Source organism: Eptatretus burgeri, chromosome 12, assembly GCF_056783735.1.
Source record: "Eptatretus burgeri isolate ZD-2024b chromosome 12, Ebu_testis_v1, whole genome shotgun sequence".
NCBI lineage: Eukaryota > Metazoa > Chordata > Myxini > Myxiniformes > Myxinidae > Eptatretus > Eptatretus burgeri.
Genome location: NC_140972.1, coordinates 565001 through 582418, shown reverse-complemented (window position 1 = coordinate 582418; position 17418 = coordinate 565001). Strand labels below are relative to the sequence as shown.

At 43.6% G+C, this 17418-nt stretch overlaps 1 protein-coding gene across 2 annotated transcripts in view; it reads left to right on the top strand.

The window, feature by feature from the left end:
- The window catches only part of PRELID1 (PRELI domain containing 1), a 75512-nt gene extending 67254 nt beyond the window's left edge, over positions 1-8258 (top strand). For both annotated transcript variants that reach the window (XM_085849220.1, XM_085849221.1), the window contains 2 exons: positions 6502-6580; positions 6719-8258. In XM_085849220.1, the coding sequence (XP_085705346.1) occupies positions 6502-6580; positions 6719-6828 (189 nt within the window). In that variant the 3' untranslated portion in view covers positions 6829-8258. The remainder of the gene's footprint in view (positions 1-6501; positions 6581-6718) is intronic.
- Positions 8259-17418: the final 9160 nt, after the last annotated feature.

The window sequence follows — 17418 nt, the reverse complement described above, 5'->3', positions numbered from 1 at the left end:
AGAGAGACTCGGATGAGATTTGTTACCTGCATAGTCCGTGAGCGTCAGTTGCGGCTGTATGGACATGTGGCTCGTTTTCCTGATGCTGATCCTGCTCACCAGATTCTCTCAGCGAGGGAGTCTCATGAGTGGAGGAGGCCAGTGGGCCAACCACGTGCCTCATGGTTGCAGCAGGTTGACCATCATCTCAAGGAGATGGGGATGGGCCTGGCATCTGCCTGGGGGATGGCCAGACGGAGGCCCCTGGAGTACCGGCGGAAAGTGGACGCAGCGATGCGCTGTTCTGGCACATGCTCCCATACCTGACCTGACCTAACTGACAGCCAATTCAACTATAGCATAAAAATTAAATTTATAAAGCACCAGCAAAAATTATGATTGAGAGTACATGAATATAATTATTTTTTTCTTCCACACACCCCCAGATCCTTCTCCTGTGTGATACGCTCCAAAATTACCCCTCACATCCTGTAATCTCTATTTTCATTGTTCTTTCCCAATCCCAACACCTTACACTTGCTCAGGTTAAATTACATCTGCCAATGTTTTGCCCAATCTATGCAAGTATCAATACTTTCCTGTATCTGATCACAACTCCCTCTGATATCCACCTCACCTCCAAGCTTTGTGTCATCTGCAAATTTGGAAAGCCTACTCTCTACCCCATTATCCAAATCCTTGACGTAAATAATGAATAGTTATGGTCCGAGTACTGATCCCTGAGGTACCCCGCTACTTACATCCTCCCACTCACAACCACTCTTTGCTTCCTTTTATTTAGCTAAGCCAGTTTGCAATCCAATTATCTACCTGACCAGCCACTCCACAAGCCCTCACTTTGGCTAACAACTTCGGATGTGGTACCTTATCAAATGCCTTCTTAAAGTCGAGATATACCATGTCCACTGCCTTTCCCTCATCCAACCAATCAGACACTGCTTCATAGAACTCTAAAAGATTTGGTAGACAAGAACTACCTTTGGTAAACCCATGCTGACTTCTTTTAATTAGTTTGTATTTATTTAAATGGTTCCTCATCTGGTCCTTAATTAATGTCTCCAACACCTTACCCACAACTGAAGTCAAATTAACAGGTCTATCGTTTCCCAATTCTTCTCTGGATCCTTTCTTAAATAATATTATTACATTTGCTACTCTCCAATCCTTCAGTACCTGTCCTGACTCCAGGGAACTATTGAAAATATCCGTGTTCAAAAAAATGTTCAATTTTATTTGACACCACAGTTCCTCTTTATGTGCGATCTTTTATTGTATGACCCATCACTTCGGCAGAGATAGATACATATAAGCAATTTGACGTTTCGTTTTTTAAAGTTTCTTCAACCGTGTCAATGGAGTGCCTACTTGAGTGCTTTGCCCCTCAGGCGAACGCTCTTCAAGCTTTGATGGTGATACGGCGGCTCGGTTCTCCATGGAGACATTTCCGGAGTTAGGAAGGCAAAATAAATTACATGATTACAATGAGTAAAAAAACGTTTTCAGTTGGTACAAAGCAAAGAATCGCCACATCACAGTTTATTGTTGCAATCCATCCATCCATTGGGACCATACTCTGTGCAGAGCATTGGTGCTGCCTCAGCAGTCTCCTCGGCGATTGGGCACGATCCTAGATGAGTCGCCACTCCGACACAGGATATTGTTGCACTGGTGCAGCAAATATTGCTGAAAGCAAAGAGGCAAATGATTGACATTGCGGTGGTATGGTTGGATTTGGAGAATGCATAGGTAAGGGGTCAGTGCCGCATGCCCTGATTGGATATACTATGGAATTATTTTGGGTACCATGAAGATTCAGGGATTTTTGGATTGTGTATTATGATGTGTTTTGCGACACACTCGTATATAACAGACCAGTTGGTAGAGGTTGGAGGTCGGAATTTTGATGGGGGTGGGGGGGTGCCATCTCACCCAACTTGTTTGTTTGGTTATGGAGTTGCTGAGAGTGGAGTTAGCCTCTGGTCAGTGCTTACCAGCAATGTTTGTATTCATGGATGATCTGACAGTTGTCCAATTTTCAGCTGATGCAGTGGGAAAGGATGGTATTCATGGTAAGCAAATTAAGGAGTGTTGTGGTGAGACAAGGGGTGATGAATTGTGTGCATAGGTTTGAGCTGTGTGGGGAGGGTGATGCTATCATTGGTAGAAGCACCTTTGAATAGCTTGGGAAGATGGTATTTGGTGACTGAATGATGTGGGAAGGGTGGAAGAAGTGAGGGAGAAGCTTGCACGTGGTTTGAGCAGGATTGATGGGTGTTTTTTGCCAGGGAAGTTGAAGTCATGGTGTTTGAAGTTTGTGTTGATGCTCTGAATATTGTGGCCATTGATGATGTATGACATTTGCTGTTGGGCATGTAGAGATAATGGAGGTGGTGCTGAGTGGTTTGTGAGGAGATGATTGTGAGTACCACGGCATTTGACAAGCATTGCTTTTTCATTGGTCAGGGTATAAAACTTTAGTTTCCATTAACATCGATGACTGAGAATATAAGGAGCTGAGGGTGAGTGAGTTCATCCATCCATCCATCCATCAGGACCATACTCTGTGAAGAGCGTTGGTGCTGCCTAAACAGTCTCCTTGGCTATTGGGCACAATCCTGGACGGGTCGCCACTTTGACACAGTATACCAGCATGCTGGCACTCATTTTGCCGACCTCAAAAATATGACAGGCAGAGTCAACCCCACCTGGTATTAGTTCAACATCCAAGTGGGATTTGAACTCGGGATCCTAGGATCCCAAGCCCACCACCCTAACCATTAAGCCAATATCAGGCATCATGAGTTCATGATGGTGTGGAATTCGAGTGATCCGTTTGTGAAAAATGCTTTTCCAGAGAATAAGGCAATTGTGAAGTTGGAGGTGATAGCTGAGGTGGATGAGATGAAGTAGCGGTTGCAGCAGAAGGAGGTGATGGGAAATGTGCAGCATTGTAGGCAGGGTTTTGTGTGGATAATGAGTCCATTGAGAAAACCATGCATGAAGTAAAGGATGAATATGTTTTAGAGCGACGTAAGAGGAAAACTTGAGGAGATTTGTGAAGGATGTTGAGATGGGTGCAGCAGGGTGTTTGGACATGGTGAGAGGGTGTGCAGGTGAGGACATTGATGTGACAATAGATTTGGAGGATGGAGCCTATGGTGTTGCATTTCCGATGGTTGACAACGACGTATGGTGTTTCTCAATCAAAAGCAAACTCGAGGGTGTGGGGGTGGGGCAGGAGAGCTGTTTTTGGTGTGGATATCAGAGAACATTACAGCATGCACCAAGTGCCTGTTCAGTTGCATTGGCAGTAGGAAGTAGTCCATGAGCCAGTAGGGTTGGTCGGTACCATCTGGGGGGAATAATTCTCAGTGATTTTTGGCAAGCTCAACAACCCTAGAGTTAGAAAATATGTGCTAGCATTGCATCGGTAGAAGCTTTTTGTGTGTTATCACCCTGTTTATATGCCTACCCTTAAATATGCTTTTGTACAAAATGGCCAGTACAAGGTAAGACATCCTACTTCAACTTAAAAACAATTTTTATATCAGTCAAACATTAACATTGAAATTTGTCTCACCTTTTGCTGGGATCATTTGCTTCTCAACAAAAAGTGCTACACATGCCGAGGTTGAAAGGTTTGTCATTGGTGACACATATATCAGTGTCTATTTCCTGTGTGATAAATCATACCACCTTCAGAAACGTATTTGTTTATCATTTACTGTGGAAAGTAAATAAAAGTTCTGGAACAATATAATTACATGGGTGTTTAGCAAATTTATTAAGAAATCCAAAAATCTAAATTTCTTTTTTGTATGTTTTATATTAAGATCAGCATAGCAGATAATGTTATCCCACTCCCCACCCCAATGAAAAAACCTAATTTGGACAGATTTATGTAGTTTGGTCAATGTCATGATATTTTCCCTGTTGTTATTGAAGGATACTTTCCAAGAATCAAACAAAGGTAAATGATAGCATGTTCATGAACAAGATTAATGTTTTTTTTTCTGTAATTTCTCAAAAAATACAGAATTTCAGGCATTTAGATACTTAATAATGCACATATGAAGGTATCAAACACCCGTGTTACACAATATAAACCAATAAGTCAGTAGCAAGATGGTTAATCATGTGCAATCTGATGAATGAGTCAAAGATGAAAATGAAACACAATCTTCTGTTGTAGGGCATAGAATTACAGAATAGAAACACAAATGTGGTGTTCACACACTAACAAGGCCATTACCTACTGTAGGCCCAATGTGTTGCTGATAAACATATTGTCTTATGACCCAAAGACGGGTCCTTTATAGTTTCTAAGACATCTATGATCATATGCACTGATTGTAAGTGATATAAAATGTTCAAGATGAACTTAAAAATCATAATCATTATCCAGTTCTTCAATATCCTCATCGAAACTTTCCCCATGGTCTGACTCAAAGATGGATGCCTGGTTCTCACAGTCTGGCAATCTGCACATATCAGTGCATTTCAGTCCGTTTGACAAACGCACACATTTTGGTAGTGAACATTTCCTTTTACAATTGCAGGCTAATACATCAAGGACCGCCTCAGGTGCTGGCTGACCATCCATTCAGTGCACCACCAACTGTTCAACTCCTTCTTCCTTCTCCATCTTCCATCCTCGGCCAACAGAACTTGGTACTTTTGGGTCCTGTTCAAGACATCGTCTCCATATTGCAGCCTGGTAGTTGGCTCTTTGTGCGTGTTTCACTAAGCAGTCCCTGCATGGTGGAAGCTGATTGCTCCCTATCTCACCTTTCTTAGCACAGAATTGGTCATACCTGAGATCATTGACCTTAGTGGATGATGCCTTTGGTACATAGAGGAGGCAAGTAAATGCCTCTAGTTTAGCCATCAATTCTCGGGAGAGGTCCCATATATGACCCAACTCTCGGAATGTGTCCTGGGTTTCCCTGTTGCTGGTCAAGAGTTTTAAGGCGCTTGTCTTCCCTTTGCCTGCAAACGCACTGACAGTGTCACATCCTGTATATGCATGCATCCTAATGAGAGCCCTCCAGACATCTATGCCAACAGTGGCAGCAACCTTCATGATGTCAACGATCCTCGTCCGGGTTCTAGTTCCACATTTCTGGAACAGTGTAACTCCAATCTTGTCATGAAAATGCCAAGGACATTATGAAGACATGTATCCTCTGAGCAGATCACTACAGCCTGATAGCCCTCTCTTGCTGCACGAGCAGCATGGAGAAGTAGGTGCCCATCTGCTTCCTCCTGTTGGCACTGAAGAGCTGGCACCTCCTCACTGTCCTGAGATGTGATTCTGTAACATTTGTCATTCACAGTTGCATGTAGAACCTTCCCCTGTAGCTTTTCTCTGTATTCTAGTTTCCTCCATTCACCGACTAACGAGGTAATAAGATTGGTCTTGATATTAACTGTGCTCAGGAACCTCCTCCACTGTCTCACAATATGTGTGCCTGTGATGCCTTGAAGCTGATGACCAGCCTCTCCACCTCGTAGTGATCTCTCACTGTTCTTGATAGAGTTCTCCCTGTATGTGTCAAACACAACATCTATTCTTTCACTATCAGCTCCTTCCCTCAGTGCCATAGACAAAACTGTAGTGGCACTATCTCCAAAAATAACTTGATCACCTTTTACTCTTTGGACAAAGGTCATCCCATCGACCACTGATTTATCCCATCTAACCCACACTATTTTCAAGAAGATATAGCCGATAATATAATAAGAGAGAACCATTAGTTTTAAATAGAATGTCTTCTTCTGTCTTGCGCCGGTTTCAGAGTAGTTAATTTTGGGATGGGGTTACTAAACGGCTAATAACACACAAAAGGCTACCACCTAAGCAATGCTATCATATAGTTTCTGACTGTAGAGATGTATACCCTGCCAAAAATTACGATGAGCATTATTCCCCTCAGAAGGTACCGGTGGCCAAAAATTACTGGGTCTGGCTCATGGCCTAAAGGTACATGTGGTGACATGATCAAGTTCAAGAGGTGGTGGAGAATGTGCAGCGAGCAGTGATGAGGCAGAGGCAGCGGGAAAGACTTTGATAGGGAGGAGGAGGAGGAGGAAGTTGGTGGTGGAGAGATGTCGTTTGTGAGGGAGGGCCTGGATATGAGAGGTGGAAAGAAGATAAGGGAAGAGTTTTGGCAAGTGGTGGCAGATTTGGAGTGGCAGTTGATATTTCAAAAGTAAAATACCAACTGCCTGTTCTTAACGTGTCTTTTTGGGGCATGCATGTACCGGTATAATATACCTGCCAGTTACACCGAAGCTGTGAACATGTAGTTGTGCATGCGTGGTGTTCTTGGCATCATTGCTTCACGTATGAGTCTGACAATTTCCTTATTTCTTTAGAAGATTTCAAATAATTTCCATGCTCGAGCACATGCCATCTAATGTTGTTATCTTGGCGTGTGCTTGTCGACGGGTATACTGTAAGTTGTGCTCTAAGGAATGGAAGTCTGTGATGCATTTCAGGAGTTTGGTTTGGCTCGATTCAAGAGCAATGTTACAAAGACCGTGAAAGGCTTCGAATACATCCTTTCTTCACTGCATGGTGAGTTTGGGGTCATGTTGCGAATCTTTTATGCGGACCGATTAATGTTGCAAACATCTGCTTGTGAAAGCACCTCCCGCAAGTAAACATAGTTGTTGCTTACCTTTTGCACTCATTTCTCACTTATCCCTGGAACAGGTGAACAGCCAACCCGTTCACTGAAATCCACGGCACTGGAAGCAACAGAGCGTGCCCGTGAACGCGCTAAAGATCTCGCATCCAAAGCCAAGCCACAGAAGTTTGTTTGATGACGTGTGCTGTGGCAGCACCAGCTCGCCTCTGCCCTGCCAACCACCTATGTCGATGCTTTAGCTTCATACCTCCCATTTTAACTTTATTGGAAACTCATATGATCATTCAAAAGCTCGATCTCCACTATTTTTGGCATGAATGTGTTTAATATTTTCTGGTATAACTTGACTGTAAATAAATGTGCTAGGAGCTGTTTTACACCTTTTTCGATACTTTTTGAAGGCATGCTGCAAAGGTGGCAAAAAAAGTTTAACATTCCTCAGTTGGTGTGATCACAATTTGAGTGACTGTTGAAACCTCGCTGCACAACCCCTCCATATGGGTAATGTGAACATTTGTATTTTGGATGTTTTTCACATTTTGTGTGAAACAATTTCCTGCTGTTATTTCTTTTCTGTGCTGCATTACAAAATTGGAATGATTCACCCATATTTGTGTATGTCTTTAATAATTATCAATAAATGCAGAGTCTATCAAGGAACAGTTGTAATGTTTAAATAATTTTGTTCCTTTGATATGCTTACGTAGATAGATAATGAAATATGCGGTGTTTCCGTTCCGGGTTTGAGCGAGTTGGACGTTAGCTTGTGCAGTGCCTCCTTCCAGTTTGTTTTTTTATATACAAGGTCAAGGCTCATGGAAGAGCTAGAACACAAAACAAATTAGGACACAACAGAACATAAGGAACAATAGAAAGAGAGGAGGTGGAAACTTCAATAGCAGGGTGAGAGACAAAATATATGGAGACTGACAAACAAGGGCTGCAGGAAAGAATGAGGGATGGGAAAGCTGCAGGAGGTTGTGGAAGAAAATAATTATATTAATGTACTCTAAATTGTAATTGTGCTGGTGTTTTATAAATATAATTTTTATGCTATAAGTCGAATTGGCTGTCAGTGTTCCTTCCCTTTAGCCAAGAGTCTTTTGCCCTAAATGTTGATAAAATGAATGGCTTGCTCTGTAACAAAGTGACCTGGGTTGATAACACCAACTTTGTTATGACTACGTCGGTTGCTTTTCACCAAGAAGACACGTATTGCATTTTGGAGTTCTTTGGCTAATGTTTAATAGCCCCCACCACTCTCCCATGAAAAGCATATAAATACCAGAAATTGTAATCTTGTTTTAGTGCAAGCACGTGAGGTTGTATACCATCTCGGTGGGTTGCACTCCTTGGTGCTGACCAAGTACCAAGTAATAATAAAACTCTCTGATGTAATGTACTTTCACGTTGTGGGAAGTGAATTAATCGGGTCAGTTAAACAGTTAACTAAAAAGTAAGAAAAAATAAAATAGAACCAAATAAAGTTCCACAACAAATGGGGGCTCTCAAGTTCATTGTGAGAGAAACGAGAATAAACTGGTGGATGCCGACATCTGAGTTTTTGAACTCGCAAGCAGAGAATAAAATTAAACCTGAAGGAGAGTGCTCTTGTTGTGGTTCAGTCATTTAACTCGGAATGTCTTTCACTTTGAGTAACGAGATTAAAACCGAGTCGGCTAAGCGTTAAAAACCTGCAAGTTAAATAAGACCATCACAACAACTGAAGAATTCTACAACGATCGCAACGAGGTTAAGGAAAGAATTCTTCATCAGAATTATGTATATACAGGATGTCCCTAAAAAAATGACCATTTCGTAGTCTAATAACATAGCTAATTCTCGCTCAAATGATCTCAAATTTTAACAAAATGTGTAAAAACTAACCAAGTTGAATGTTTAATTCTTATCTCAATGAGAATCTACCAGGAAGATGGATTGGGTGTGCCAGTGATGATGACAATGTGCTGTTGAAATGGCCACCACGTTCACCTGACTTGACACCTTGTGATTTTTTTTTTCTATGGGTCTATGTGAAAGGACTGGTCTATATCCACCCTTTTCCCACAAGCCGAGAGGAACTTCAGCAGAGAATCACTGAGGTGCTGGAGAACGTTACGCAAGACATGCTACAGCATGTTTGGCAGGAGCTGGACCACCGACTTGACGTGTGTCGTGTCACAGACGGTGTGCATATTGAATATTTGTGAAGTTTTGAGAAAACGGTTATAAAATCTACATCCCTCTGAATCTCTTGTTTGAATTTTGATAAATAAATCTTTTATTGTTCAACATGAAGCCTATTTACTTTCGTTTGCCTGGGACATGTAGTTACTGAGATATTCAAGTTTCAAATGATGTCATTTTTTTAGGGACACCCTGTATATATTGTTGTGGTTGACGAAATTCGCAAACCACCATTCAGGTCCCTTAGGTGAGATATCTCTGTAAGTATATGTGTAGTTAGGCCCAAACCCATTGTTTAGGGGGAATAAATGTCATTCATTCGGGCTGCGACCCCTCTAGATAGCCGTTTTTCTTTTACTATCTTTATTTTGGACCAGCCGCCATTACTACCATTACTACCATTACTACCACCACCAACCACGTCTCAACAGCCATCACACAACAACCACCAACCGCAACTCTGCTTCACAACAACAGCCACGACCTTTACCGTCACAACTCGCCCTCGCAACCATCGCATCACCGCCATTCCCGCGCCGCTTGTGGGCACCGATACTGGACTCGTGCAGGGCACGCACCGAGCAGCGGGTGCAGAAACACCAGCCTTTCCGAAGAAATCGGATAAAAAACTATTCACGCCCACTTCTGTTCCGTCCTATCAGCGAGCATGGGGAGATTTGGCCCCGCCTCCAGGTGCGTCGGAGTATGATCGCTATATGCAGATTCGTGGATCAAAAAGCATTCACGCCCACTTTTCCTCTGTCCAATGGGGAGCCAGCCAGAGGTAAAGGGTCGAAGGTGAAGGAGCGAGGCCACGGGGGCTATAAAGGGCCACGTTCGCTCGCCGGCAGTTGAGTTGAGTTGGGAAGAGCCAGTCAAGAGAAGAGTCGGAGAAAGCAGTTGGACGGAGCTGTGGAGAGTGGGAGAGTTGGAGAGGTGGCGGCGGCGGCGAAGGCAGTCGAGGGGGCGCTCGTGTCAGAGTCGGGCAGCTGCGGAGAGGGGAGGCCGATAACGCGACCGAGGTCGCGGTGGAGACGCTAGTCGCGGGACCCGAACCAGTGAGATATCCTCATCCCCCCCGAGCATCAACAACCCCCTCCTGTTTCCCCCCCGCGCTGAGATAGTGCGAGAAGGGGGCCCCGTTCCCACCCCATACCAGGCAGTCCCAGCGAGGCCCGCGGAGTCGGGGCGCCACCGCCATTTTGCGGCTCATCACCAGACGGGTAGGCTCGACGCGGTCTCGGCCCCAGGCCCGTCTGCCCCCCTCATCGTGGAGGGTGGTCCCTTTTTCTTTTGCTTTGAGTATATGTGTTGTCGGCGCCGTCTGTGAAGTAAAACTGTATAAGTGTTGCCGTGTGCTCGGTAGTCGGTGGTAGATCTGCATTGTGTTTTGCTTTTACATTTGCTTTTTGTGCATTATTGTGTGTTTCTTCTTTTACATTTGCTTTTGGTGTATAATTGTATATGTGTGCTATCCGTGTGCCATCACGAAATAAATGTGCTCTATGTTGAACTGTTTCTCCCGTTTCGCTTCGTCTTTTCTCTAATTGAATCTCCATCTTACTTCACGTAAAGGGTTGGTCGTGGGCTAAAACGCCCGATAATTAATCGAACCGTCCAGGTTGACGATAACACCGCTCGGTTATCCCGATAGTACGGAACGGGTCGCTTAAAGTGGCCCGTGTCCGAAGTCGACCTGCGGCGAGGTGCGATCGCCCGGTCTACCCTCCGTGTGGGTACTTAGGTAGGTCGAATTTGGCGAGCAACCCTATCCCACGCGGGGGGCTGATTGGCACGATCGTAGTGAGGCCGAAAGGCCCACCCGTGACTAGTTCCCGGCGTTAGTCCGAGAGGGTCACGACGGGATTGTCCGTCCGGTGGGCGACGTGCCGCGATTCGAGTTACGTGGCCGTTCGCACGCCGGCGGGCGCGAATCCGCAACAATATGTATGTATGTATATATTTTGTGTTATGTATGTATATGTATGTATATGTGTTTTGTGTTATGCCTGGTGTTGGCTCAGTGGTTAGTGTGGCGGCTTGGGATCCTAGGGTCCTGAGTTCAAGCCTCTTTTCCCGCTGAATTAATTCACCAGGGGGTTGACTCAGCCTGCCATCCTTCCGAGGTCGGCAAAATGAGTACCAGCTTGCTGGGATGACTGAGTCATTCGAGTATCCTGTGTCGGAGTGGCGACCCAATAGCCAAGGAGACTGCTTTGGCAGCACCAACGCTCTGCATAGGGTATGGTCCCAATGGAATGGAAAAAAAGAAAAAAAAAAATATATATATATATATATATATATATATATATATATATATATATATATATATATATATATATATATATATATATATATATATATATATATATATATATATATATATATTGTGTTGCGGATTCGCGCCCGCCGGCGTGCGAGCGGCCACGTAACTCGAATCGCGGCACGTCGCCCACTGGACGGACAATCCCGTCGTGACCCTCTCGGACTAACGCCGGGAACTAGTCACAGGTGGGCCTTTCGGCCTCACCACGATCGTGCCAATCGCCCCCCCCCCCCGCCCCCCGCGTGGGATAGGGTTGCTCGCCAAATTCGACCTACCTAAGTACCCACACGGAGGGTAGACCGGGCGATCGCACCTCGCCGCAGGTCGACTTCGGACACGGGCCACTTTAAGCGACCCGTTCCGTACTATCGGGATAACCGAGCGGTGTTATCGTCAACCTCGACGGTTCGATAAATTATTGGGCGTATTTAGCCCACGACCAACCCTTTACATGAAGTAAGATGGAGATTCAATAAAAGAAAAGACGAAGCGAAACGGGAAAAACAGTTCAACATAAAGCACATTTATTCCGCGGCAAACGGAAAGCACACATATACAATTACAATTATGGACCAAAAGCAAATGTAAAAGAGAAACACAAGAGTTATGCACAAAAAGCAAATGTAAAAGAGAAACACACTGCAGATCTACTACCGACTACCGAGCACACGGCAACACTCCGTCCAACTGCCATTCAGAAACTCTTTTTCTCTCCCGATTCAGAAACTCCCTCAACAACTGCCTCGCTTCGCTCCGCGCTCGGTGCTTTATAGTCCGACAGGAGAAATCATATGCAGATTTTTGGATCAGGAATCGCTCGGGGGTGGAGCCACGCTCCCCATTGGACAGAGGAAAAGTGGGCGTGAATGATTCTTGATCCGCGAATCTGCACATAGCGATTATACTCCGACGCACCTGGAGGCGGGGCCAAATCGCCCCACGCTCGCTGATAGGACGGAACAGAAGTGGGCGTGAATCTTTCTTGATCCGATTTCTCGGAAAGGCTGGTGTTTTTGCACTCGCTGCTTGGAGCGCGCCCTGTACGAGTCCAGGATCGGTGCCCACAAGCGGCGCGGGAATGGCGGTGATGCGATGGTTGCGAGAGCGAGATGTGATGGCAAGGGTCGTGGCTGTTGGCGTTGTTGTTGTTGTGAAGCGGCGTTGCGGTTGGTGGTTGTTGTGTGATGGCTGTTGAGACGTGGTTGGTGGTGGTTGTGGTGGTAGTAATGGCGGCTGGTACAAAATAAAGATAGTAAAAGAAAAACGGCTATCTAAAAGGGTCGCAGCCCGAATGAATGACATTTATTCCCTCTAAACAACGGGTTTGGGCCTAACTACACATATACTTACAGAGATATCTCACCTACGGGACCTGAATGGTGGTTTGCGAATTTCGTCAACCACAACAATATATTTCAACATGTACAGTTGATATACTTGTGTGCAGGTCAGAGCCGTGTGGTGCAGTTTCGTGCTGATAATACATCAACAGTGGGAATGGGACAATCTGGCTCACTGTGGTGTGTCGTAATGTGTGGGACAAATAATGGAGAAGAGAATTTAGAGGAAACTTTCACTCAGGTTGAGTCAGCAGTGAAATGGAGTAAATCGTCTGTTGAGGAAACTTGAGTGTAATTAATGATTTCCTTTCGAGATCAGATCTGGGAGATATTGAGCGTTCATCTGACTTTTCCGTTTCATTATGATGTGAGACAGTGTTTGGCAAATTTATCTGACCAGATGATTATAATTAACCTTTTTTTTACTGTTTTTACAAATCTATATATTGAACGACAGTAATTTGAAACGAGATTTATCAAATCCAGTGTACAATGGAATACCCATGCTTTGTATTTAAAGCACAAAGTTAGTGATTAGCTTCTGCAATGAGGGGGATTGTTTTGTATACAATGTTGAGGCTCATAAAAAAGCTAACACGCACAACATGAAACAAGGGGAGCAGGAGACAAGAGGGGTCGGATAGGGATGCACAAAAACAGTAGGGAACAGAGATAACAGATCTGTGGAAGGGAGGGGGATGGGATGGGGAACATGGGGTAAACAAGATGGTATTACAGGGACTTTCAGGAAGGAAAAAGGGGAATTTGAAGGAGGTTGTGGAAGGAAAATAATTACATTAATGTACTCCCAATTATAATTGTTGCTGGTGCTTTATAAATTTAATTTTTATGCTATAGTCTGATTGGCTGTCAGTTATGTTTCCCTTTACCCAAGTCTTTTGACCTAAATGTTGATAGAAGGAATGTCTTACTATGAAACAAGGTGACCTGGTTTCTAACACTGCAACTTTTGCCATGATTATGTCATTCTCTTCACCTCATGGACACATATTGCAGTTTGTTATTTTGCCTTATGCTTGTTAGCTAACCCTGTAGTTGAGTTGCCAAATGTCTCCCCTCCCATTCTTTGGAATGTCAAGTTGTGTATAAGAGGAATTGCTTCGGGCTTTTGTTTTGGTGAAGTCCATTCGAATGTTTCAGTGAATCATTCAATGTTCTTCCTCCGTATATACGAAATGAAAGATTCTCCTTTGGAATGCTGATCCAACTTGTGGAAATTGAGTTATTTCCCACCACAATTTCTTAAACAAGGTGAAATTTTTTTTTGTTGTTGAAAATTTCCACAATTTTGCCAAGGTGAAGCAAACATTTCTCACACATCACTGGGCACGGCATTTGCATTTCAACACAGTAGCTCCCACTCTCTCAAGTGTGTGTGTTTTTTTGTTTCACCCATGGCACAGTTGGGAGGGTGGGAGCTACGATGTTGAAATGCACATGCCGTGCCCAGTGACATGTGAGAAATGTTTCCAAAATTTTGATTTGAATCGTAACCATTGTACTTAAAATGTGATCGAAATATAGAAATGTGATTGATTTGGAATAATTTGAAAGTGATTTGATGATATTTAGCACATTGGGCAATTCACAGATGATGCATGATCCCTCAGATGGACGTTAAACTCGGCATGCCGTCTTCATTAGTCTGGGAATGCTAAAGTTAATGGATGACATTGGTTGATGGATGTTAAAGACAAATTCCTGCCAAAACTACTGCTGGGAAGACAATGGCAAACAACCCAGTGTAACCCTTTGATCAATTTAGGCAGGAAAAAAACATTCTCCCACCCTCCCAACTGTGCCGTGGGTGAAACAAACACACACATAAGGTGAGTTTGGGGTGAATTAATGGGGGTAGAAAGGATCAAGGTTTTGGATGGGGGAGAATATGAGATAGTGGTGAACAGCTGTTTTGAAGATCTGGAGAGAGGAGTGGGATTGAAGAAAGTGTGGAAGTTTGTTGCAGAGGCACAAAAGACAAATGAAAGGGTGACGGTGAGCAGTGATTATTGATTTTGGTAATTTCACCAAAAGGAGATTTTTCGCAGACCTGGAGAAATATAAGGGGGGCAGCGGGGAGGGCCGGGGGGGGAGTGGGAGACGGTAGAAGACAGAAACACCACCAACCTACATGCAGTGAGAGAGTGAGAACCAACGACTCAGCTTAATCGTGGTTGATACCAATGATCCCAGAAGCCTTGGTTTTCATACCATGAAGTTGAGATCGGTGTGAGGCAGGAGCACCAGCCCAGAGGGGGGGAGCAGTACTCCATCAGGCTGCAGATGAAAGCTTTGCATATGATTTGGAGCTCAGGTGTGCCGAGGAAGACCTTTGCATGACGTAGGATGCCCAGAAGGCGACTGGCTTTGGAGGCCAGCTTGGAAATGTGGCTTTCCCAGGAAAGATCGTGGTGCATAGTGAGACCCAAAAGCTTGAATGAAAGGACTTCTACAAGAGGATTGTTGAGAAAGTAGAGTAGATAGTGGGTGGGATAGTTCCAGATGGTCCTTTCAGAGAGACATAGTGAGAGTGTGAGATTTGTTAGGATTGAAATACATATTCCAAGTATTTGACCAGTTTGTGATTTCTATCCAGGTCTGCACAGAGTGAAGAGGCTGCTGCTTGCCGATCTGAGGGATGAGAGATTGTGTGGCAGAGGGGGGAGTATCAGCGAAGAGATAAAGAGGATTTTCCAGAGCGTCTGAGAGATCATTGATGAAAACTAGAAAATGCACTGGGCCAAGAACTCTGCCTTGAGGAACTTCAGCCTGGACAGGAAGAGGAGATGAGAGCAAGCCATTAAGAGCCACGTGTTGACTGCGATAGGAGAGCAAGTCTGCGAGCCATGAGTGGACATTGCCTTGGATACCATAAGAGGAGAGTTTGTTGAGTAGTGCTGGATGCGAGACAGTTTCAAAAGCTTGCAATATGTCTCGAGAGATGGCTCTGATCTCATGTCTGGCATTGAGGATCTCCATCCTTTGTTAGGAAAGTAGAAGCAGCAGCTCCAGGGTAGAGTGACTTGATGATCGGACATCAAGCCATTGGAGAAGAGGAAGGATTTGATGCTGAAAGCAATGGTTGGGGGGGGGGGATTTGAACGGGAGGGGTGAGGGGGGAGATATGAGGGAGAGGGGTGAGAAGGGAGAATTGAGGGAGAAAGGTGAGGCTGAAGCTTGCATGGGGAAGAGAGTGAAGTTTACTTTGAAGAGGGAGGAAGCGGTTGATTTACAAGGGAGGAGTGAGAAGGAAGCTTTGAGGGAGAGGGGAGACAATGATAGCAGACATGACTATGGGGGGGAAGGGAGGGTTAGAGGAGGGGGAAAGGATGAGACTGGATTATGGTAATGTGAAGATGGGCGTGGGTGGGGGGAGGTACAATATTTGAGGGGTCTGAAGAGGGGGAGGTGTGATCATCGGAAAGAAAGAACATGTTTGCGATATTGAGGAGTGTATTAAATGAGAGCATGGGATATTTGTTTGGTTGAAACGGAGCCCATGGATGTTTGAAAACCATACAATTTGGGATACCAGAGGAGGAGCTGTTGGTAAAGCAGAGGACAATGGAGAGGTGCTCAGGAATGGGGGGGGGGGTAAGATGGCAGGAGTATGGAGGGGGTATAACAGGGGAGGAGGTAGATTTAGCAGGTGTGGGTGAATTTGCACTGACGTTGGAAAAAAAGAAAGATTGATGGAACACAAACATGCATTGCAAAATGGGATTTTTAAAATGTGGACGTCAGAGATACATTTAATATGTTGTCGGAGGGATGGAATACAAGGTGGTTAAGCGAATGGAGAAAGGAAACGTTAAAACAGTTGGAATTTTTGGACACGGGATGAAAGAAAGGTCGAATTAAACTAAGGCATTTGAAGTAGGAGAAGAAGAGCACAGAAAGATGAAGTTGAAACATTGCAAAATAACGTTTTTTGTTTTTTTGAGGTTCGGGAAAAGGGGACAGAGTCAAGGAAAGTTTGAATAAAAGGTCATGAAGGTGTATGATGAATACCTTCATGATCAAAGTGGGATTGGAAAGGTGGATTGGAAAAGAAGAGGATGTGGAGGAAATCATGTGGTTATGGAGGGGAGAAGGTGACAAAGAAAATATATGTGTGTGTGTGTGTGTGTGTGTGTGTGTGTGTGTGTGTGTGTGTGTGTGTGTGTGTGTGTGTGTGTGTGTGTGTGTGTGTGTATAAATGTGTGTATATAAATGTGTGTATATATATATATATATATATATATATATATATATATATATATATATATATATATATATATATATATATATATATATATATATATATATATATATATATATATATATATATATATATATATATATATATATATATATATATATATATATATATATATATATATATGTATATATATATATATATATATATATATGTATATATATATATATATATATATATATATATATATATATATATATGTATATATATATATATATGTATATATATGTATATATGTATATATGTATATATATATGTATATATATATGTATATATATATGTATATGTATATATATATGTATATGTATATATATTGTTGTGGTTACCAGATTCGCAAACCACCATTCAGGTCCCTTAGGTGAGGTATCTCGGTAAGTGCATGTATAGTTAGGCCCAAACCCGTTGTCTAGTGGGAATACATGTCATTTATACGTGCTGCGACTCTTCAGGATAGCCGTTTTTCTTTTACTATCTTTATTTTGGACCAATCGCCACCATCACAACCACAACAACAACCACCAACCACAACGCCGCTTCACCACAACCGCCATGACCTTTACCGTCGCAACTCGCCACCATCGCATCACCGTCATCTCGCGCCACTCATGGGCACCGATGCTGGACTCGTGTAGG